This window comes from Stylophora pistillata, chromosome 7, assembly GCF_964205215.1.
Source record: "Stylophora pistillata chromosome 7, jaStyPist1.2, whole genome shotgun sequence".
Taxonomy (NCBI): domain Eukaryota; kingdom Metazoa; phylum Cnidaria; class Anthozoa; order Scleractinia; family Pocilloporidae; genus Stylophora; species Stylophora pistillata.
This window is the reverse complement of record NC_142525.1, coordinates 31,491,339-31,515,716: the sequence shown is the minus strand read 5'-3', so window position 1 is coordinate 31,515,716 and position 24,378 is coordinate 31,491,339. Positions and strand designations below refer to the sequence as shown.

Here is a 24,378-nt window from a genome sequence, read left to right as displayed (position 1 = left end):
GCAAATAAAGACTTCTGTACAGTCCCTGCCAACTCCCCTCCCCATCCCCCATGGTAATATCTACCTTAGGTACACTTCTAATAACAAAGACTCGTACCCAGACCCCTTTGGATCTTAAGTCCGAGACAATGGGTAACAGGTAACTTTGTCTCACTGAAAAGAAGAAAGTTGACAATAAATAACTTATAGGAATTTTCAATTCTGGGTGAAAAGAAGCCCACAGTTGACGTTGATTTGTGATCAGACAAAACTATCACAATCCTCTCAACCAAAACAAAACCAATTGCCACTTGCTCAATTTGTGTTTTTATGCATACAAGGCATTTACACTCCCCTTCCTTGAGTTTTCAATGGTTCCTTGTGATATTTGTCTTTCTCCTGATGGGCTATTTTGATTAAATATATTTACACCAAATTGAAAATCTCTCTAAAATGATTAAAATAAATAAGACTATGTGTAGGCTCTTGCTATTCAAAATAAATGAAAGGTGCTGTCAAATTTAAAATTAACAGGTGCTCAACTTATGAAACACAATGTACAATTCATTATTACAACAGGACCACAAACAGTTCCCCAAAACTTCCGCTCTTCAAGCACCATATGTATTATGTTTGAGGCTATAATTCACAATAAAATTAATGCACACCTTGTACCTAAATAATACATTAAAATATCACACAATCTGGTTATTTGTACTAAGTTATTGTTAAGATAGTCCCCTCCTATTCAGTGTTGTTTTTTGTGGCAGAAGGTCACAGCAAACAGGGCAGGGAGGGGGGGGGGGTTAAATAGAATATGGTCACAAGGTCAAAAGGAATAAAAATGACTTATAGGAGGGGGAACAAAAATTTCTGTGTCAACAACTTCATTGCTGATTGTAGCCCCTTGTGAAGTTGGGGTGATGCTTCATTTCACTATCACTGCAACTTTCTGTCTAAGACAGAAGTGGTGTCACCCACACACTTTAGCAACTGATATCACTATTAACATAAAATGTACAGAGTAGAGACTTTCGCATGACTTGATCACATGAACTAGTCAATCATGGAAAATAGTTGTGGTACAAAATGGCATAAAATGAAAAGAAGTTGATGAATTGGTAAGCCACATCTTTAAAATGCCAGATTTTGCTGTTATTTTGGTGTCACAATTAACAGCATTTGCAAGGAGAGGAAAAAGGTGCTGGATGACTTCATGCATACAAATTTGTAACAGTTGTTTAGCCTTCAAACTTGGCTATAATGTTGCACATAAATTCTAGTACCTTCTAAATCACTGCATATCATAACAACCTTTCATGATCCACAAGTTTGTGATCAAGTCATGCAAGGGTCCATTTGTTTCTGGAGTCCATAATAGTCCATCAAAAGTTAAGCCATTCAATTAGATGGCATTTTCTGTTTCATTAACTTCCAGAAGCTTGGTGTCATGACATCCTTTCCTTTGAGGGACTTGGTTAAGAAGCTTCCAGCAACCATTCCATTTGGAAGCTGTGTCGCTCCTCCATTCCGTCCCAGAGGTAGGGACATGGCTGAATTACCAGGCTTGTATTCTTTCAGGCGTTTGCTTTCATTAAGCCGTTTGATATTTTCAGCAACTGCATCTGAAGACAAAATACCATTAGGTAGTACATTGCAATAACTACTACTGACAGACACCTATCCTGCGAAATGTGTGGTTCCAGAAAATATCCATACCCCCCCACGGAAGATCATTGGAAATTCTGAGGGGAAAGGGGGATTCAAGGGCAGTAATTTCCAAGGGGTAGGTGCTTTCATGGGAAACTACTTTTCCAAAGGGTGACGAACCACATACAAAACATTGAAAGCAACAAACAATTGATCTGAAGCACAAAAACATACTCGCGTACATTGTTTTGAAACAACAGTCAGTTCTCCTGGCCATTGAGATAAAGTTAACATTATAAGCTTTAATGTTTCTGCTTTTCTTTGAGTTAGCTAGTGCTACAACCTCTCAAAGCTAGGAACAGAGTCAAATATTATCATTATTCATGGTTATTGGAGTACTTTCGTTCCCATTTCTTGCTTAATCTTCAGAAGGCCCAGCTACCTAGCTACTGTAGTAAGTTGTGACGATGTTCATGAAACCTAGTTAACATGTGTGTGCTAGTGAAGTTTTCGGTCTTTAAATAAGAATCAACTTGAAGAAAGTGACCAAATGTGTAGACAAAGGAACCTTGTAAGTTTCTGTTTTATTTACTATCATTTGCAAAGTTGTTTAAGTGAGTGAAACGTTCTCATCGGAGTTAGCATGTAAAACTTACGTGGAATGGTCGACATTTTAAATCAGTTTAAATTTTGCAACCCAGATGTTTAAGCTTATAATCTTACATAAAAACAACACAGATATGATTTGCCAAAATGATGGTGAAGAAGCTAAAAGTGTAAGCTTAACAAAGCGTTATATTTTTATTAAAGTTAACCTTAATGTTTTCAGTGTTGTAATAAAATTCTACTGCATTTACATAACCAACTTAGTATTCACTTTCTCTTTTTATAAATACAAAAACTGCTTTGAATTTTCGAGGGTGGTAAGAAGTCCCTGATTAAAATTTTGAAAATTCCTGGGGGAGGGGGGTCATCAAAGACCCCCTGCAACAGAGAATCCTGGGGGGTGGGGCATGCAAATCTAAAAGTCTTCAGTGGGGGGTATGGATATTTTCTGGAACCACACAATAGGTTTCCTTTACAAATGAGAGTGCCAGAACCAATTTTGTTTGTGAAAAGTACCTCCCTTAATTACTTTTTAAGCATTTCCATCATAATCAGTCCTAGCCTATGTGTAGCCGTACCCACCCCCCAAGAAAAACGGGGAGGGAACATCTACGAAAGGCTAGCACAAATCGTGTTCTGTGATGTCACAGAAAGTTATGCAAGTTATGTAAATATATTATATATTCCGCAAAAAAATGGCTGCACACGTGTCCTCGCGCAGACAAAGACCTCGTAATTATCCAATTCTTTTGAGTTTATTTGCAAGTCAATGACCCTTTTCAAGTGTACTTTGTATTTTAAAGAGATTGAAAAGAAGACAATCTTCGATGTAAATGTTGCGCTCGCAAATTTGGATTTCCATGTGCACGCTTTATCCAAGTATATTTCTAGGCAGTGTCATGGTCTCCTCAAGAAGAGAAATAATTTGCAGGTGAACCTGGACGAACTACAAACATCGATGAGAATCAACTACGCGACAAGTTTGAAGAAAGTTGGCCTTGTTTTCCAGCCAAAAATTCATTCAAGGGCGTGAATATAAGTTCAACAAGGCCTCAACTCAAAGGACACAGCTCATTTTCGATTGTAAATGATGAATCTCTTCACGTCCCTAGCCATTCAGTACTGTTTTCTCCACTACTGTCATCACCACCCAAAAAGCGAGTGGAGTCAACTGTAAGCATCAAGCCTTCGTCGACTTCAGTGAATGTATCAATTGAATGGCCATCGAAAAAAATGGAACATAAAAATGTGGTAAATCTATTTTAGCCAATCAGTATTCTCGAAAGTATTACTTGCAATCTTTATCCAATAAGAAACCATTATATATTTCCTTGCAAAAGGTTGACATCACAGAACACGATTTGTGTCAGCCTTTCGTAGACATTCCTTCCCCGTTTTTCTTGGGGGGTGGGTACAGCTACACATAGGCTTAATCAGTCCAAGATGGTTGCCCCTTTGAGATGTCTTTGGGGTACCACAAGGCCTCTAAAGTAGTCATCTTGGGTACAAATACTGTTTACAACAACAAATCCTGTTGTAAAAGGAACAAATGTGTATGATCAACATTTGTTATCAAACTAATTCTTTTCATTTTGAAGATCACGCTTACCAGCATGCAGTTTTGCAGTGTATGCCAGTTTCAATTCAGGGGTGTTGTTACAATCTCCAATGGCAAACACATTTTCTATCTCTTCTACTTGAAGGAATCTGTCAACTTTAAGACTTCCATTCTTTTCCATCTTGTCTGAGAGTTTGGATTGGTAAGCAACTGAATTGACCTTGAGTCCAGTACAGCGGAACACCAGATCTGCAGGCACACTGGTCCCCTGGTCTGTAGTAAGTGTCACTGGCCCTGTGATCCATGGTTTGTCCGAATCAAACTGTAAACAAAGATCATTTTTATCCAAGCTTTCAGTAATGGGTAACAAAAATGAAATCTTAAAAATAATAAAAAAGGATCAGAGGTAGTAGGAATATGGGTTGAAGACACCAACAAGTTCCTCTTCCTCTGGAAACATTTCAAACCTAAAGCTTCCAAGATAATATTTTTGTGATTCTACTCACATTCAGGTCATCCATGTCAACTCGCTCCCCAAGGACTGTCTCCACTTTCAGAGCCTTCATTCCATCCTGAATCCTTTTAACAAACTTGCGTGACAATCTGTCATCCAGTATTTGCTCCCTGTTGTGCATTAGAGTAACTTTCTTGTCTGGGAAGTCTGTGGCTAATTCACCTACTAACTCTACTCCCACAGGACCACCACCAATCACAACAATTTTGTTACTCTTTGTCACCTGAAAAAGCACAAAGCAAGATTAAGGGGGTTCCTTCTTTAAAGTCCTCACTGTTGCACTGTGATAACTACTGTAAATTATCCCTAAGTATAGAAGAAATAATAAGCCATTTTACAGTTGTGTAACTGATTGCCAAGCCTTTTATTTGGAGTGAGGCTGAAGGTGACCTCATTGTGAAAGAGACCAGTATCTAGTTAACATTACATTTGAACAACAGCAATGTTTGTATCATAACAAAGTCACCCTTACTCACTCCTGTTCAAAGGCTTGGCAACCAAGCATGCAACTGTAACATGGACTATCACACTGTAGTTTTTGCTAGAATGTAGTCACCTTTGTTTTAAATTGCAGCCATATTTTAAGTGTATATGTTGTAGTTCAATTTTATCCTTGGTTCAAATTTTATTTTCCTTTGTTCTCAGTCATGTTAATGCATGATAATGAGTTTGAAACAAAGGAAAATAAAATTTGAATCAAGGATAAAATTAATTGAACTACAACATATGCATTGAATCTTGAATCAGTTCCCTCAGCTCATCAATACAAGCAGACTACACCCTGTATACCTCAAAATTATACAAGCAGACTACACCCTGTATACCTAAAAATTATACAAGTAGACTACACCCTGTATACCTCAAAATTATACAAGCAGACTACACCCTGTATACCTCAAAATTACACAAGCAGACTACACCCTGTATACCTCAAAATTATACAAGCAGACTACACCCTGTATACCTCAAAATTATACAAGCAGACTATACCCTGTATACCTCAAAATTATACAAGCAGAGTACACCCTGTATACCTCAAAATTGTTAAATAGACTTAATAGACATACAGTGACAGTTAATTTCACTCTTTTAGAACAGTGCTATTAAAGAGTTTTTTTTTCAGTTCTGAAGCATACCTGGTCTGCACAATCTCTATAGAGCTGTTGAGCACCTTTCATGCTTGTTCCAAGGGGAACTTTACCTACAAAAAGTAGAAGGAAACATTTTCAACACTTACTGTTAGTATTATTATTGAAGAAGAATTGGCAAATAATGTACAAAACAAACTAAGTTTGATGTTCTTGTAAAGAATCACTGGACAATCTTATTTCGTCGAGTCAAATTTCCAATACTGTCAAACTAACTACAAAGTAGAAAACTGTGAACACCTAGATGTTTTAGGGATGTTTGGTGAGTTACGGCATTTTATCATGAAAATTAGTATACAAATGCAAACCACTGCACCATAAATAATATTGTCACTACTTCTAGTTTCCTTATCTCCCAGTTTGCAGGTCTTATAATAATAAGACACCGTGACAGTATTAGCAACACAGCTTGAAGTAGAATTGGATTGATTTATAAACTTTCTCAATGAACCTAAAATCTAACCTTTTAAAATTTCCCTGCATCAAAATTTTCAAATATCAGCCAACTCTAACATACAGTAATTATATTTGATATCAAGATTGTTTCTGTCAATAGTTTTGAACACACTGCAGGGCAGCAAGGATTTCAATCAGTATAGGCCTCTCACTTTTATTTTCAGGTCAAAAAAGATATGCTAAACATAATATAAACTACATCTGAAAGTAGCATTTTACAATACACTGACATGCAGAAATACACTTTACCTGGAAATGGTACAGATGAGCCGCAGGCAAAGATAAGATAATCATAACTGATTTCTTCACTGCTAGCTAGTGTCACAGTCTTTCTGGAGATGTTACAACTCACCACACGGTTCTTCACAAAGGACCCATGCTTTAAAACACCTTCATAAGGAATCAGAGTCTTGTTGACAAATGATGGTTCCACAATACACCGTAATCCTGCCATGTTGTGATGGAAAGCATCTTTAGGATCGATGAGAACAACCTTGCAATAACTGTCCAAGTCTATTGCAAGCTTGACTCCACCATAACCACCCCCTACTATCACCACCTGACAGTTGTGCTTCGGTGCCAATGATGATGAGGAAGAAGAATTCCCCATGACATATTACATGTGCATATAACGTTTACTCATATGGAACCTGAAAGTAATTGGATCCATTAAATACTTTGTTTGTCTGATGGAGCAAACTACAAGGGGATCATAGAATGTCTGATAAGTGTAAGTCAGGACCATCACACAATCATGACAGCTATAATCATAACAGTGATACACCTCAAAACTGTTATTACAAATTAAAAGAACTTATCTCTATCTTTTGAATTTCTTTAATAGCAAGATATAATCAGTGTTGCATGTTATAAGATCACTGTTGAAAAGGACATAAAAGGACACTACTCTCACACAAAAAAAGGCTCTAAGAACAGATAACACCTGTCAAAAAATGGTGTACATAAATGTAGGAAGCTCTTTTCAGCAATATTTTTTAGCATTTATTGTAAAACTATCGACAGAATGATTTACATGAATTCTATCAAATCCATCCTTAGCACAGTAAGGTGTTGAAATCACTCTTAAACACATATCACTACAAGTAAGCAATAGGCATTGATCAAGTAGCTGCTTTGATCAAAAATGATAAAAAAGCTTTTGATTCTTGTCATGTAGATTGTATAATATCTGTCGGTAAAATGAAATGCACCTAAAATGTTTGTGAAAACAGTTTTCTAAGCTTGAAACCTGTTTCCTGTGTGGTTTATGTTTTATTAAAATTCAAAACAGTGGGCTCCACTGGCATTAAAGAAAGAAAATTTATGTTACATTTTGTATTTCACCATGAAATTTTCTAGGTCTGCTGGGTTATCATTCAATTTGCTGACAAATCAATAAATTAAAATCCATTAAGCGATTTATGCAAATAATTTAATCACATCTGTACATTATTTACCCAACTAATGCTGTGAAGAAATTTAAGTTTGACTGGATGATGAAACCTTTTAACAGAAAAAAAGTCAAGTTCTTGTGGTTGTCACAAGTATCTCAGTTTGGTTGCTGCAAAATCTTCCAATCTTAAAGTGGAAAAATTATTTGATCCTCTTTGAAAAAGCAACATCATATTATCGAAATGTTTGAAGTTACCACCTATGCACCGAGGAATCCAAGAAGAGCCCTTGATTTACGTACACAAATAAGACTGTATGCATAATTTATAACAAACCAATGTCTGGTAAGGAAAGAAATTGAATTTTGCTGAACGAATGGCGAATGACTTGAGCAAGAAACGGGTGGAAATTGGGTAAAGATGTTATACACTGTAGATTCCAAGTAAGCATCGATACATGAGTAATAATCGCAGGAGGTGTGTGCATTATTAAATCGTATGCAAGTATGCATGTGACGCCCTCATAAAATCTAGACATTTCATTGGCATAACCCGATCAACTGTAGTTTTGTTCACAAAATTAAAATAAAAAAGTAATACACTTTTGATCTTGATTTATACTAGAAACTCTCAAAAAGCTTCAATCTCTTGTATCACAGATAAAGCCTTAAAACTCAAGAGGAACAGTGTTCTTAAAACTCTTCTGATTTCGTGCCCGGCCATGGAAAAATAATAAAAATAATTCCGAATATCTGCAGCGCGGAGACTTCAACTGCATTATCATCCGAAGGCATTGTTCGGCGGATAAGAACCATGTTATATACTTAATAAATTTCTTACCTTAAAAGCTGTGTCAAGTTATATCTGGGCCCAAATGAACCGCGGAATCTCCTCAAATGCTCCGTTTGACTATGACAGCTCGAGCTCCTTCGAGTCGACAATGAGCCCGCAAGGAAAATGTGTTTGCAAATAACGATGACGCATGCGTAATAGCATAGGATGAATCAACATGGCGGACGGTATGCCTTCGGTGATTGTCAATGGTAGTAACGCTTTATTTCTAGGTAATGTTATAACCTACCACTTTGCTTCTTCGGTTGTGGAATGATATTGTGATTTAACGTTATTTTAAATTAATTGTGCTTCTTTAAAACGTTTGAAACGAATGCTATCCAAATTTGATTCATCCGCGGGCAAGAAGCTTGCCATCGAAGATGTAGAGTTAAGCTTATTAACCCGTAACTTGGAGCACTTATACTAGACTTAGAATATAACCCTTCACCGACTGCTTCTTCCAAGTAGAATTCTTGATAACAGGAACTCAGGAAATTTCGGAAATATGGGTTCAAAGGTCTTAAAAAAGTTGAGTGTTGTTTTTGCTAGAAATTATCCTATCCGAAGTCGAAGAAGACAGCTGATCTTCATTGCTTTGTTCCCATTACTTGTGAGACCAAGGGGTAGTGAGCAGTATGCGAATGAGTGTGATTATCAATCCATCAAATGTTTAAAGATTTGCTCGTGCTGTCAATATCATAATTAAAATTAGAAAAACACTAATGTTTTACTCTAAACATTTTAACTTTTGTGATTAGCTGCAGAAACTAGGTTTTTATGAGTGCTTTTTTTCGTATGTTGTGACGATTAAGAGCTCTTTGAATTTTGCTCCACTTTTACTAATTAAAAACATTTTTCTGTAAATCTTTCTAAACAACTTCTTTACAATTGTATTAATGCTTCAGTTCCTAATAGTGATTACCATGTAACTTCTTTCTATTATATCCATATATTAATGAGAAAATAATATTTAACAATTATTGCACGAGCGCGCCTTGGATATGAGATGATAGATAGCCAACTCGGCGCTACGCGCCTCATTGGCTATAATCATCTCATAACCAACAAGCGTGAGTGGAATAATTGTTTTATTAAAAACGTTAAATTAAATTATTAAATTTTTAGCTCCCTTTTAATTTTAAGCTGACATGTATGCTTACCATATTTGTAGATTATGGTATATTGGCTGATATACCATAATGGCTAAGCCAATGAAAAGTCTTGAATTGCATTATCCAATGATCTAGTTTTTAATAATCAAACTTATCCAAGTGCTTATCTTGATATGATTTTCAAGGAAATGTGTAGAAGCTAGAGGGGAGAAAATAAACAATCAGATCTTGGGAGTTTAAGAATTAACTGAACAAAAAATTTGAAAGTTTTAGATTTTTATTTCTTTTAGTTAAATTTTGTGCTTGTCAGGAATTTTCAAGATTTTTTAAAAGCAAAATGTGTGCAGAAATGGTGGATGTTAGTAGAGATGAAGCCAAGAGGATCCTCAGGAGGCTTGGTAAGCTGAATTTGTATTTTTTCGAATGTACTCTCTATCTTACGTGGACTATACTATACAAATATATTATTTGCAGCAAAAATGTGATGCAGTAAAAGTACTTTAAATGAGACCTTTCTTAGATATATCTGTGAGTTTTTGGACAAGCATGCAGGTTTTTAGTTCCCCCTTGAAGCTTCCATGAAGGTTAAGAAAGCACCAGAAAAATCAAACGCTTCTTTTTTTGCAATGTTTAGAGCTAGAGGCATATTCATCCATTATCAGTGCTTTCAGGGCACAAGGAGAGTTGAGTCGGTGAGTGTGGAAATTATATTCTAATATGAAATAATGTCCAGAGCTTTGGAGTTGCGATCCTGGGGTCTTTTTCAAGCCATGATGATAATGATGGTGTTATTTTCTAATATAACCTTTCTCCACATTGGAGTATAAGTCCAAGAACTGGCCAAACTTCCCTGGTTTACCCAGCTACATATTAGTGGAAAATTGAGTGCAAGCCTGTAAATACAGGGAGGCTGGATAGGTTCCCTTTTGAAACCTGATTCACAATACATCTCTACTTTTTGGCAACATCCAACTTCAAAACTTTTGGCAAAGCTGAAATTGTGAATTGTTACAGTATTTTCACAACTGATAGAAAGATATCACTTGTACAAACTCAACTACTTTATTCAATGACGTAATAATCTTACTATGAAATGCTACTAATAAACAGTACAATAACTATCCTCTTGTCTTAAAGCCCTCTATAAAACTATAATCTCAGTGTACTACTGCACAACTCACAGTTCTCTTCAAAGATCCTTGTAACTGATCGATGTCCACAAAACTTTTCTCAATGTAGCCTTCCACACGGGTGACAATTCCAGTATCAGTAAGTAATTCCAACAGTTCTCTCGAGTCTGGCTCTGTAATACCACTAGCTTCTCTGGGCTCTTTGCAACAGCACTAACCCTATTGACACTCCATGACAACACACTGTTTCACAATACACTGGCTCTGCTCTAAAAGAAAAGCTAACTTTAACCGATCACAACTCCCTAGATATTTTTTACAAAATGTTCTAGAATATTCCAGGGACCTGTAATACAACTGTTTTTAGTATCATTACATCACTATTGCATAATAACAAAATAAGCTGACTAAGGGTTCTAGAAAGTTCCATTAAGAGTTCTTAATGGGTCAGCATGACTAAGCGTTGCAGAAACTTCCTCAGTTCTATTTTAGTAATTATGTATCACAACACTTTCTAGAAAATACGGGCACTCTCCATAACAGAATCCTTAGATTCAAAATAAATCAATTCTTCACACTGTCTGCTATATGTTTCTTAAAATGATAAAAGTCAAACAATATCTTGTATTTTATATTTTTGTTTCTTCTCACAGTTACAGTTCTGCGTATAAAATGCAATAATATTGTTAAGAGAGATTTCTGTTTGATAAATCTGGGGGTGAAAGGGTTTGAAAGCTGTGAGTAACCTATCATGGACTAGTCTACCATTCATTCACTCCTTGATTTCCAAACTGAAGTAAGCTGTAGTTTAAATTGAGCCACCTGGTTGTAAACTCTATGCCTTCATCTTTACCTGCATATTGAAAACTATTGTTGACTAAATTTTGACAGAGCCAAAAAGAAGATCTTGCAAGATCTTGGAACTCAACTGAGGTATTAATTAAAATGCTACAATGTGAGTTTTTAAACTTCAATATTATACTGAGTTAACTATGGCAAAGTTAATTGTAATGCTTGAAACTGATGTAAAGATCTTGATCACTCTACAGTATATCCACAGAGCGTCACAGGGCTGAAGTGCGAAGAGCCTACAGTGATGATAGACTTGCTATTGTGGCTGAGAGGTGCGGGAATAATTTAACTCTGTATTGAAATAAATAATTGTCATGAGTTGCTATCCTAAGCTTACAGCTGGGACAAATAGGCAGTAGTTAAAAAAAAATGAGTTGTCTTCTCAGGTAAGATGCTTGACTTTTATGTATTGAATCCCTTCACACTGAAGTATATATATCTTATCAGATGTGTTGTTGTGTAGTATCGCTGAGTATCTTTACAAGTTGTGCCATATTTTGATGAGCCTGTGGCGAGTCAAAATACAAACAATGAGTAAGAATACTCAGCGATACTATGCAACAAAATGTTTAATAAGAGATTTATTATCCAACATGCCAAATTGTTATTTCAGTGCCGGTGAATTTCATGGATATTTCTGGAGTACAAATGTCGCATGATATTTGTACTCTACAAAACACATTTGGATAATAAAAAGGGATATCAGGAAACTGTTAAGGAAATGTGACAAACTACTGATGATACTTTGTAATGGACAAACATCTTGTTCAAGAGGAGAAGCAATACTCCTAGTCACCTTTAAAATTCTAGCAGTAAAGGATCACTAGTCTGTCATCCTCATCACTGTCTGCTAAAAGAACTGCCAAAGTGCCAGTTTTGATATTGGTTTTAGCTCAACAGCAACTGTTTTACCCACAATTAATAGGCTCGTCTCTGTTATTCTATTCTAGTATTTATGGTGCAGGCAGCTGTGCAGAATGGGCAGCAGAGGGGAGAAGGCTTGTACCACTCATGCCACGCCTTGTACCCCAAACAGTGTTCAGTGCCTCAGCAACAGCTGCTGCAAATTCTGCTGCTGCAGCCAATGCCAAACTGCCCGTTTCTTCAGGTAATGCTGTGAATAATTCCTCTTTGATTTTAAACCAAGCACAGTCTACCAAAGTCTTCTCAAACAAAGATTTTAAAAGAAACCCAAATGATAAGAATCTATGTGTAAATGTCCATCATCCTGTATTCTTGATTTTTACCTACAAGCGGGATTGTTGTCTTTGCTTTAGACTGGTCTGTGATAATCAGTGACCGAATTGTAGACACATTACATTGCTATCTAGAACCAATAACCTTGAATGACACAGAAAACTGATGCTGTAATCATTTACTTTATTTCGTCCACTTCTGATCACTGTTGTTCCTAAAATGTTTCTTGCTACTTTACTCAATGCAGAAAGCTTTTTCAGATTAATTCAGTTGAAAATACAATGTATACATAAATATTGGGTATCCAATGAGTTTTTTTGCCTCATAAGGTTCAGAGTCCAATGACCTGCTTTATTAAAGTCATTAATAAAGAGGAAGGGTTGTCATGTTGTTGTTGTTGTAGGTAATAAAGGTGGTAGTAGTTCAAGTGCATCTGTGAACTCATCATCTTCACTAACAAGCCAGCAAAACAGCACCAAGACCACAACAGCTATAAAACAACCTCAGACTGGTATCCAAGATCTACAGTACTTTATAATTCCTAGTTGAAGCTCCTATGTAGCCTTCTTGCTTACTACTGACTTACTCTTTACATGTAACTCCCAAGATCGGCTTGTGAATTCTCCTCTCCAGCTGCTTTACATTTCCTTGTAAATTTGTCACATGAATTTGCTGTTAGATCAAGATAACAATCTCTATGTGATTAGCTTAAGTATTTTCTTTCCTTGTTTGCTGGATATTGTATGGATATTGCAGGGAGAAGTTACATGTTAATCACTTCAGGGAGTTTAAGGGTTAGGAGAATTTGTCAGGATGTGAACTCAAGCTGATGGGTACATCTGCCATTCTTATGACCTGTTTTCTAGATGATATCATGATATTCTGATAAGTGCTCAGATTTTACAGTGTAATCACTTCTGGAAGTAAGATGTTTTAGCTGGTGGGTGGGATGCCAACTGGTTGTGTTCAAAATTAGTAATTTTTATTTTGTTCCATAGCTGAACTTCATGGATGTGGAGGAAGGCATCTTACTGTTTCAAATTATTAATTTTGTTCTGTTTCAAAGGTGGAACTCCATCAAATGATGCTGATGCTTATGATGATGATGATGGCAAGCCAAAGAGAAAAAGACGTCTGAGTGTGACAAGCCTCAACAAGCCAGTGACAAAAGTGACTATCCCCACCCCCTCCCTGGTGTCAAAAGCTTTCACCAAACAGACCACATCAGTGAGCACTATGACGAAGTCTGGTAAATCTCTTGGTCCAGCAGGGACAATTAAAGCTGTTCCGCGTGCCACAACTCTTCCTGCATCAGCAGCACAAGTGAAACTACTCACTAAGACAGTAGCAGTGTCTCAAGCTGTCTCACAAGCCAAGACAATCCTGAGCTATAAGGCAGTGACATCTGTAACATCATCACCTGCCAAAGTCCAAACAGCAGTGACACAGTCGTCACCAAAGACTCAAACAAAATCTGCATCTGGAGTCCCTTCCAAGACAGTGCTGAGTTCAAAGGCTCCATTATCCACTGCTGTGAAGAATGTCTCAACAGGAGCATCAAGTCCAGTGGCCACTTCGAGTCCTGCTGGACTGACACTCAAAACTGGTTTAACAGCTGCTCAGCTAGCCGCAAGACACAAAGTAAAACCAGCACCTGCTAGATTCAAACCTCTTCCAGGAACTGTAAAGTTCAAGTCAGTCACGCCAGCTACCATGGGAACCTGTTCCACTGTTACTATGGTAACACCCAGTCCAAGTTCTCAGGCCTCCTCTACCTTACCTGTCTCTAGCACACAGCCAGTTGTCCGTGTTATTCATGTTCCAGGAACTGGAGGTGTCGGTGGAAGTAAACCTGTGGTTGTCATGACAACAGGTCTCAGCAAAACAACTGTTGCTGGTGTGGTTCCTGGGACTAGCAGCCCTGCTAGTCTAACAAAGTCAACTTCTCAGGTATGTGATGGATAGATTTATTTCATTTTTTTTTTTCCATTGGCTCAGCATCTACATCAACAAACATTTCAACAAACAAATAAAGATCTAGCTTCATCTCCAAAGCATTGACAACTCATGATACTAACTGCAGCTAAAAGAAAACTTGATATGTTGTATCATATACTTATACATACATGAGCGAGTGTCCAGTGGTTTGATTTTCCTGGAGGCTGGCTTGTTTGCCACTTAACACAGATCTCCTTCTTCCTTTTGGTAAGGTTCAATGCATTCATCTGGATAAGTTAGAATGCATTTCAAATTTTAAGTTTATGATCATTTTGTACTTTAAAGGGAGACAGCAGGGCCTAATATTTAACTTGCTGGGTGCAAGGTGGAAAGATCTGGGTGCAAGCCCTGGCAGGGTCATTTAGTGGTCTCCCCAGGCAAGATACTTTAATTTATATCACTAAGTGCACCCTAACTAGGGGTATATTGAATGTGTGTAAAGAAAACTGGTATATATTAAGTGGAATATCAGCAGCCATGTTAGTCAAACCAATTTGTAAAATAATGTACATTTTTTTGTATGTTACATATTAATAGGCAGTGACTCAAAGCACATCAGTGAACAAAGTGGTAATCACAACTGTGGGCACAGTCCCATCCCAAGCTCCATCAAAAACTCAAGTGTCCAGCACTGTTACTCAGTCAGTTTCGTCAGGGTCCAAAACAGTTGTCATGACAACCTTAGTAGGTTCAAAGAGAGTGGTTCTATCTGTGCCAGCCCCTTTACAACCCGGTTCCAATATTTCTGTCCCATCCACTTCCACTCAAGGGCTGGTGATTACCAAGACACAAGGTAAGTATTTGTGATTGAAATAATTCAGTCTATAGTTTGTTTATTGAGTTAAAAGGTGGCTAAATTTCAGGGTATGGATAATAAGGTTACTGACAACATTTTAACTCCAATACTGTATGCGTGTTAGTACCTCTGTGAGTTGTGAACAAGCAGATAAGATAAAATGTACACATGTTATAAAAATTCCAACAGGCAAGGAGGTCAATAAGTTGACTGTTAAACTTGAAACCCCTGAGTCACAAATCCACTTTAGCGAGGAGGGAAGGACTTGTTGTTATTACTAACAGCCATTTTGAAATCACTAAATAAATGATCCTTGCAATCTTTATAGAAGGCAGTGTGGCCAAGTGGTCAGTGTGTTGGACTCACAATCTGCCGCTCCCGGGTTCGAGTCCCGCCCTGACCACTACCTGGATTTGTTTCATGGTAGCTCCAAGTTCAAATCCTCGGCCATGCTTGTAAATAGCCAACTGGTTTGCCTTCAGCCAGATGGGATTCTTAATAATGTTATTTTAAATTTGAATTATTTGTTTCAGTTGTTTGGTGAAAAACCTGTAAACTAGCTTTCAGCTAAGTGTTTCTCTATGTTAAATAAAATTATTATTATTATTATTATTATTATTATTATTATTGGCTCCAAATTCTACTCCACTCAGTTCAATTACCATTATTTATTTATTCATTGCTGTCGCTGATATTTGATTAGGAATCCCTCTGGCTTCCTCGTCATCCTCTCATTCCCAACCTGCTTCCAAGAAAGATGCTAAATCATCACCAGCATTAGCCACTGTCTGTCCTAAACCATCGCCAACACAGATTGCACCCAGTCTGACAACTGCAACCGTCACCACTCAGGTGAGATCAAGACCTCTCCCAACTATTCTTCCTGCTCCTCCTAAACCATCAACTGTGGCACCAACTGCTGTTTCCAATTCGGGTAACATCAGGAAGCTTCCAACTATCTTGCCAGCTCCAGTTAAGAGTGTACCAGCTGTTATTCCAACTGTTCTGGTTCCTGTGGCGACTGGTGTAGCTGCTCATGCTGTATCACAGCTGCAGTCTTCAGTGCCGTTAGCTGTAAATACAGCTGTCTCTCAGGGTGTAGCAGCTATGGTTTTGTCTCCTAACACAGAAGGGGAGCAACCTTCTCCCAGACCACCAGATAGTCAAGATTCTGCACTTGATTCTACAGATCAGAGTAATGCTGCCATTGAATCACAAGGTTCAGATGTGGTGGAAAAGTCTGAGTCACATGTTGCAGTGAGCTCTAAATTGGCAGTAACAAATAAACAGAACGTTGTGACTGAATGTGATAACAACACTTCGTCTGAGGATGATTCTCTTCTTATGTGTTCTGAAACAATTGATAGTGCAGGCTGCAACATACCTGAGGTACCATCTGCTGAGGAGTTTTTCAAAAATATTGGTGAGAGTACACCTGTAAAAAATCCAGCAGATGATGGTGCTGAGGATATGCTACAAACTGTGGAAGACTGCAATGAAGCAGCTGTTGATCCAGTATCTTTACAAGATGTTGAAGTCACTCTTCTGGATAAAGATGGACCAAATGTGCAGAAAGAACCAACTAGTGACATAGAAACGACCGGAAATTACCCGTCATTTGCTAAGAAATCAATGGAAAATGTTACTGTTCAGAGACTGGATGATTCTAGGGGAATATCTGAATTAGTAGAAGATTGTTTACCTGAGGATATATATTCAGGGTCTTCACAAGTAGATAATGACGACAAGGATACTTTTAAATTCGACTTGGAGTCAGCTGTTCAGACGTCATTTCAAGGTGTTCAGGAAGATGATCAGAATGTGATTGGGACATCTGTGGAGGATGGGACATCTGTCGAGGATGGGACATCTGTGGAGGATGGGACATCTGTGGAAGATGGGCCTCCTGTGGAAAGTGCCCTTCAAATAATTGAAAGCTTTGTGGAAAGCATGGAAGGAAATTCATTTGAAAAATACAAAGAAGTAAAACATGCAACAACTAATGATCATCAGCTTGATGAGTCATCAGGATTTTTAAGAGAATTACCATCCTCCAGTCAGGAAACCTCCATTCTTGTTCCAAGTGCATTTACAATGGAGGAAAAAACAAAGGAAACAACTGAACCTTCCACTACTTTGTCATACATTGGAAAGGTTATTGATGAAGGACAAAGCTTAAGTGTTTTGTCCCGACCTGAGGATGATAGTTGGGATGTTTCTGATACACCTATTGATGTTTTGTCAACATCCACTAGTAGTTCTAACAGTGCAGCTGAAAGTACAATAGAGCTTACAGAGAAGGAAATTAAGGCTCTTGAGGCCTTTGGTAGTGTTAGAACCAGTGGAAGAAAGAGAAAGCCTCCTTCATCCCTTGATGTGTCACCACCGAGACAAGTTAGTGGTTGGGTCCGTGGTGCTCTCAGGTTTGTTAATTTTTTAAGGTGGCTCTGCCAATCACCCAGACTATTAATCATCATATGTTAAAGGGAGTTCCATGATGACTTGATCTTCTGGGAAAAACAAGCATTTAATGTTTTCAAATCTCATTTGCAATCCATCATCTGCTATGGTACCTTACCTTTCTCTTTTACTTTTTAGCTCATTCTCATTTCTTTAACATGTGTTTAAGAAGTAAGTCAGGACCAGGTCTTCTTTCCCTCTGAAGACAATTATAGCAAAAGCAACTGTGAATAATATAATGATGACAGAGCTCCCTTAAATGGTATTTTATGGAGGGGTTTCCAAAAAAGAAGTGGTTCCCAACAGTCAAACCCACCTATCAAACCTCTTACAGGTATCATCATCTATTGAGCCTGCAAGCACACTCTTGTGTTTGGGTCTCACCCCATGGCCCCTTTTCCAAGCACGGCAACTTAATACACCTTCAGCAGCTGCTTATGGAAAAGTTATTGAAATCCATAAAAATCATTTTGTCAAATTTTATCGTCTAAGGTGCTTTCAGGGTCATCACTGTTTTTGAGATGGTTTTGTGCATGATGAGTAAGCCATGTAAAGGTCATACTGTAGTTACTGAGCATTCTATTAAATGCTGACTGATCCTCATAAGGCTATGGTGACATTTTTTCTCAGCCTCCTGCAGAAAGTTGCCAGTTATCGTGGCCAAGGAAGACGGAAAGGTGATTTTGGTGCTGCTTCATGGTTCCTTAAACCAGGTAAAGTAGACTGATGATAATTACTAATTAAAATTTACTCAGCCAAAAAGGAGAGCCCCTAAATAAATCTGTCTTTCTTTGCAAAGCATACATGCAAATGGTGAAGGTATGCACCTTTGGACAGAGCCCATCTTGGATGGGTTACAAACTTTTGCAATGCAATGAATTTCTTAGCTGCATCCTTCTTTTCAGTGAATTTTTCTTGTCTTCTCAAAGATTTTTTCTCATCAGCATGTCTCCATGCATTTGTCCATTTACTTTTTTTGGTATCATAATTTATGACAATCTTATTTATTAAAAATATTTACATAATGATCAAAACCACTATTAATATTGTCTTACGGTATTATTAGTCGCAAACACACAAAGACAAACCATCGTCCTTTTTTTATCTTACATCCCACTTATGAATCAGTCTTCATTGTGACTCAGCTGAGTTGTTGATTTTGTTGTTTTTTTAGTGGACCCAGACGATGCACCTGGTTACCACAAAGTAATAAAAACTCCCATGGATTTTGGAACCGTAAGAGTAAAACTAGAGGTTAGTAATAAAAACTCCCATGGATTTTGGAACCGTAAGAGTAAAACTAGAGTTTAGTAATAAAAACTCCCATGGATTTTGGAACCGTAAGAGTAAAACTAGAGGTTAGTAATAAAAACTCCCATGGATTTTGGAACCGTAAGAGTAAAACTAGAGGTTAGTAATAAAAACTCCCATGGATTTTGGAACCGTAAGAGTAAAACTAGAGGTTAGTACCATTACCTGCTGTATTGAGCAAGATTTTTGATAGACTATTTTTACAGTCAGCCAAAACTACTGTTGCCATCTTGAAAGTAGTGATACATGCAAATGACATAAAATATTTTTTACATGTAGTATTAATTTTTTTCCAGAGGACAATGTTTAAAAAAAGTGTGTAATTATGTTTTAGTTTGAAATGATTTTATATGAAAATGATTTCAAAGTAGTGTCATTTGCAAGGTACATGTTTAGTGGTATTGTACTTTAAACAAATTAAGAAGGAATCAAACCAGTACAATTTTAACAATACAAATTTTATCAACTTACCTCTAAGGGGACTTTTCATTGTTATTTATTAAATTACTAGAAAAACACAATGAAAGTTACTCTAAGATTGTGGTCAAGACTCAATTTTGGACAGTACATCCTAAGTTAGCTTAAAATCATTTTTACCTGAAATTCTTTGTAAACTCTAATATTATGTTATTTACTGATGGTAGAATATCACAGCATGCTAGATGTGTAATCATAAGTGGTTGTATTATTTTAGTCTGGGAAATATCAGGAGTACAGTGAATTCCATTCTGATATGCTGCTGGTGAAGTCAAACTGTTTGAAATACAATCCTCCTGGCCATCATGTTCGACAGGTCAGTTGATTTCTATATTATTTCAGGCAAAATAGGATTTTTTCCACGTTCACATAGCCCCATCTAAACTTCAGGGAGAAGGGAAAATTTTCCTATGGAATAAGCTGCCAAGCTGCCAATAAGCTGCCAAGGTCCGTGCGTGAAGCAACGAACTTAGCATCTTTTAAGATTTTACTCAAGACATTTTTATTTAAGGAATCATTTCAATTCTCTTAGTATATCTATATTTTTATTTGTAATTATCTTTCATTAATTTAATGTAAATAAATATATATAATTTATGATTTTTATAGAAAAAATTGTATAATTTTAGTTATTAATTACTGTTGTGATGCACTTTTGAATATTTTATAGAAAAGGCACAATACAAATAAATATATCTGATGAACCAAGTGTGAGGGCCATACTGGGAGAATATCGGCCGGAGGTCTTGACAGTACAGACCGAGCACAGCGAGGTCCGTACAAAAAAGACCTAGGGCCGATATTCTTCCAGTACGGTCCCGAGCAAGCTTGGTTAATAAGAGATTTACACCTTTTGCTGATCATTTAGGCAAAAAAGATATTCATTTTCATGAAGTGTAGAATTAATAAGGCAAATATACATTCTATAACACCAAGAAGCACTTCATTAACGCCACGGAACATTCGAGAGCGCAATTTGCATGTTTATAAACAATCAATAGTGTCAACGAACAAACAAGAGCATCTATTGACAATCAAGGACGCCAAGTGGACATTTAAACGCGCGCAATTGACAATCAAAAACACCAAAAGAAAATCAATAACATCTTCGGACAATCATAAGTGAAAAAGGAACATTCAATAAGACAATTAGAATGAAGAGGCACAATTAATGGCATCAAGAGACAATTATTCATTGCAAAGTAACATTCCATCCCGCGATTCGAACAATCATTTGAATGATGAGTATTTTCAATAGGAAGAAAAAAAGTGTTCATTAGTGAGTTCACGACCAGTTGTCAAAATATAACAAACAATGGCCAATAGGCAAGAAAGTACGTGTACATGTAGGTTATCATTTAAATTTGAAGTTGCTCAATCTTTTCCTGAGACAGCTATAAAAGGAGGAATATCTTTGAACGTAACACTGTCCGCGTAATACAGGTACATGTACAGTACAGTACTGTACAGTACAAGAGTCAAAGAATGCCACCCAGAAACCGAATCTCTCTGCAACAACGTGAAAGGATTGTCCTCACCTTTGAAGATGTCCATGAAGATTATTTGGTGATTGCTGAAACTATAGGAGTAAATAGATCGACTGCAAGAGGTATAGTTTCACACTACGTCCGAGAAGGAAGGATAGCTGAAAGACCGCAAGGTGGCGCCAATCATGTACGAGTAGATGATGCCATGCGGGACTGTCTGCATGACACTATCAATGAAAATTGCCTTCTAACAATTGCCGAGAGGAATTGCGAATTGAGACTACGCCTTCCACATAAGCCGATAATTCATGACCGTACCGTAGCGAGAGCTCTCGAAGGAATCTTATATCGAGTGAAATTGGCAAGACCTCTGCTGGCTGATAGAAACCGCCCTGATGTCCTTCAAAAACGAGTAGAATATGGAAACCGGTTCATGGGTCATGCAGTCGTAAATCACACTGTATTTGTAGATGAGTGTGGCTACAATATTTGGACCGCACGAAGTCAAGGACGAGCTATAAGAGGAGAGATTGTCACAAGATGTTAATGATTTTCTTTTGGTGTTACTGATTGTCAATTGCCCGTGTTGAAATGTTCACTTGGCATCCTTGATTTTCGATAGATACTCTTGTTTGTTCGTTGACACTATTGATCGTTTATAAATATGCAAATTGCGCTCTCGAATGTTCCGTGGCGTTAATGAAGTGCTTCTTGGTGTTATAGAATGTATATTCGCCTTATTGATTCTACACTTCGCAAAAATGAACATCTTTTTCACCTAAATGATCAGCAAAAGGTGTATTACACGACTGAAGTTCAAAGGGACACAAGTGCGGTATCATTCGGGACCATTCGGGACAGTGCCCGGTCCAATACTGAGAGAATATTGACCAGCAATAGAGCATTTTGATTGGTTGATTTTAGTTATTGGCCCTCTGACTGCCCGAGTCGTGTAATAATAAATGTTATTATTGTTATTGTTAGAACTAAAGACAGTTATGCAAACCAGTAACAGTTATTAACAGGGATGGTCTCAGGTTTGTAGAAATTGCAAGAATTATACCAACTCTCTCAGCGATAAGTTGATTATAGGGCTATGTCAACTTGGGAGAATTCCTCTATTCTGTTAGTGTTTCTGGAATACTTCTTGAAAATAATGTTCAAATCTAAATTTTTATAGCACCATGTCAATATGCTAAGTAGTGCAGTTCTTCAACATAATCCAAACTTTTTAATTCCATTCTAAGTTACTCATGAATTCTCTTTACAGGACTGCGAGGAGGTGTTCAGGTTTTATGAAGCAGAGTATGCAAAAATGTTGGAGAGATGGGAAAAGGTAACAGTACTTTGAAATGTTTAATGGGTATATTTTCAATGTAGAATAACTCTATACATTCACTTGTTGAATTGTATATGTTACCAAAAGGGCTTTCTGTGGTATTATTATTGTTGAAATCACTTTTTTTTATGTCATGCACATCAAGTTGCTGAGGTTACAATAAATAAATGTGGTTATGCAGGCATCTGAAGTGTTTGACCTATAAATTGTGCTTAGAAAAAGAATGAAATGCAAAATTTGATATTTTTAGCACTGTTGATTATGCTTCTTTTGCATCAAATTTTCAGTCTAATTTCAGTAAATCAATAAATACCATAATACTGGTAATAATGAACTTGGGAATTTATTTTATTTTCAGTGTCATGTATCTCCAGCTAAAAAACCAAGACAAGCATCAAAGACTGAAGTACCTGGTAGCATATAAAAGATAAATTGATTGCTTTTCTGAAATCATCAAAGGTTCTGATAAAAAACACTTAGAAGTTCCTGAATTGTTCATCTTACCAAGTATAGTGACAATTTGTTGTATATAAAATGTAATTTTAAGACATATGGTACTTAATACTTTGTATAAAATACTTTTATGTCTTACTTAAGATGTACATTTGTTCAGTTTTCTGGTAAACATGGTGCACTTTAAGGTTGTGTTATATGACTAGTAACTAATAAAAAAAAAAAAAATTCAGACAAAGGAATGCCAAGTGTTGTTCAGTCAGCTAGCAGTTAGTAGTAGTTTTCATTATTATTATTACTATTATTATGCAGCAGTTTAAAACTTTTGTATGCTATATACAGTAAGAATAGTATGATGGGGCGCATGGGCGTAGCCCGTTAACTGTAGTGAAAAAAAAAACCCTCGAGAAATAAAAAAATAGGTATTTCGGGTATCCGAAATACCTAAATATAATAATAATAATCTGTTATTATTATTATTATCATTATTGTTATTATTATTATTATTATTATTATTATTATTATTATTGTCAGGTATGCAATTAATATCAGTGTATGCTTAATATTAGTGATGCTTCTCCAATTGTATATAGTTTGCATGTCAGCGAGATGCATAGTAACGTGCCTTTTTAAATGTATTGCATTATTGGTGTGCTCCACATTTGCCAATTGTCATGGCAAGTAAGTCTTTTTGTCCATGACAAAGTTGTACCATCTATGTGGAGTGGCACTGATGCACACATGTACCATAAAAAGAGAGAAATTGATATCTTTTTTAAGGGAGGTTCTTTTTAAATTTGTCTTTCAGTCTGCAGAGAGATTTTTGACTGATTATTGTTGCTGCAGCATTTTATTTTACTGAGTCAATTGAAGTTCCACTGACAAAGCAGAAGACACTGTCAATTAAAGTTTTTTCAAGAAATTGCTCATACAAAATACTTGAAACATGATCACTTATTTCAAGTTTACTATATTTTTGTACACAGTTAACCCCTACAACTTGAATTTTTTTTTTGTTCAAATTTATCCCAACGAGTTACCTGTTTTAATAGCAGCAAGTATTACTGACTCTCAGGAGACATTAGCTGGGTAACTTCTCCTCACAATTGCAATATATTACCCCGCAAACACATGATGAGAATAAACAAATTTATCATGGCCTTACATCTAATGCTATCTTGATGTAACACCACATCTTCTGGACTTATTTACCGCGAAAAATAGAGTGACCAGAATGAGGGAATGCTCGTTTATTAGAAATTGGTAGTTAACGGGTCAGATGTTGGAAATCTTATTACTACAGAATTCTGTTTTGCACTCTCCAAACTAGTAAATACCTTTCAGCAATGGTGTTTTGTTGAGTACAATATTGGAAACTCCCCCAGAAATGTGTTAGCATCTTTTTGTTTAACATAAGAAAAAAATAAATGTTAAATGCTTTTCAGACATTTTCATGTTTTCGCTTTAAGCATGTCTACCTGTACTTATTCCCTTTGGATAAGTCTAGTCAGGTCTGATCATGGAGGTATTGTTCTTTTGGACTCCTTTTCTCCATGGAGAAAAGGAATCCAAATGGTTTCTGTGCCATGAAGCTGCTAAGAGTTTTCTAATTCGAGGGTAGGAATTTAGA

At 36.8% G+C, this 24,378-nt stretch overlaps 2 protein-coding genes across 3 annotated transcripts in view; one reads left to right on the top strand and one right to left on the bottom strand.

The window, feature by feature from the left end:
- LOC111330469 (ferroptosis suppressor protein 1) overlaps positions 1–8,268 on the bottom strand; it is an 8,315-nt gene extending 47 nt beyond the window's left edge. Inside the window, exons 1-6 of the mRNA XM_022935328.2 lie at positions 8,143–8,268; positions 6,161–6,561; positions 5,444–5,508; positions 4,300–4,530; positions 3,845–4,115; positions 1–1,604 (exon numbers count right to left, since the gene is read on the bottom strand). The exon at positions 1–1,604 is cut by the window's left edge and continues 47 nt beyond it. Coding sequence (XP_022791063.1) covers positions 1,381–1,604; positions 3,845–4,115; positions 4,300–4,530; positions 5,444–5,508; positions 6,161–6,521 — 1,152 coding nt within the window. The 5' untranslated portion in view covers positions 6,522–6,561; positions 8,143–8,268 and the 3' untranslated portion in view covers positions 1–1,380. The remainder of the gene's footprint in view (positions 1,605–3,844; positions 4,116–4,299; positions 4,531–5,443; positions 5,509–6,160; positions 6,562–8,142) is intronic.
- Positions 8,242–24,194, top strand: LOC111330426 (uncharacterized). Of its 2 annotated transcripts, none has more exons than XM_022935285.2 (15): positions 8,242–8,366; positions 9,559–9,646; positions 9,883–9,940; positions 11,270–11,311; positions 11,428–11,502; positions 12,181–12,338; positions 12,831–12,938; positions 13,494–14,377; positions 14,963–15,218; positions 15,925–17,644; positions 18,312–18,394; positions 18,856–18,935; positions 19,687–19,785; positions 22,227–22,292; positions 22,654–24,194. In XM_022935285.2, exons 2-15 carry the CDS (start codon positions 9,586–9,588, stop codon positions 22,717–22,719), a joined length of 3,756 nt encoding a protein of 1,251 aa, XP_022791020.2. In that variant the 5' UTR covers positions 8,242–8,366; positions 9,559–9,585; the 3' UTR covers positions 22,720–24,194. The 2 variants fall into 2 exon arrangements, with proteins under 2 accessions (XP_022791020.2, XP_088583035.1); XM_088726909.1 differs by having other exon boundaries at positions 13,494–14,381; positions 14,967–15,218.
- Positions 24,195–24,378: the final 184 nt, after the last annotated feature.

What these genes read in the sequence shown, in the direction of transcription:
- LOC111330426 (XM_022935285.2), top strand. Translation starts at nt 9,586, where the DNA reads ATGTGTGCAGAAATGGTGGATGTTAGTAGAGATGAAGCCAAGAGGATC. An exon ending in CTTGCTATTGTGGCTGAGAG is followed by an intron (nt 11,503 to 12,180) that starts GTGCGGGAATAA and finishes ATTCTATTCTAG; the next exon opens with TATTTATGGTGCAGGCAGCT. An exon ending in TATAAAACAACCTCAGACTG is followed by an intron (nt 12,939 to 13,493) that starts GTATCCAAGATC and finishes TCTGTTTCAAAG; the next exon opens with GTGGAACTCCATCAAATGAT.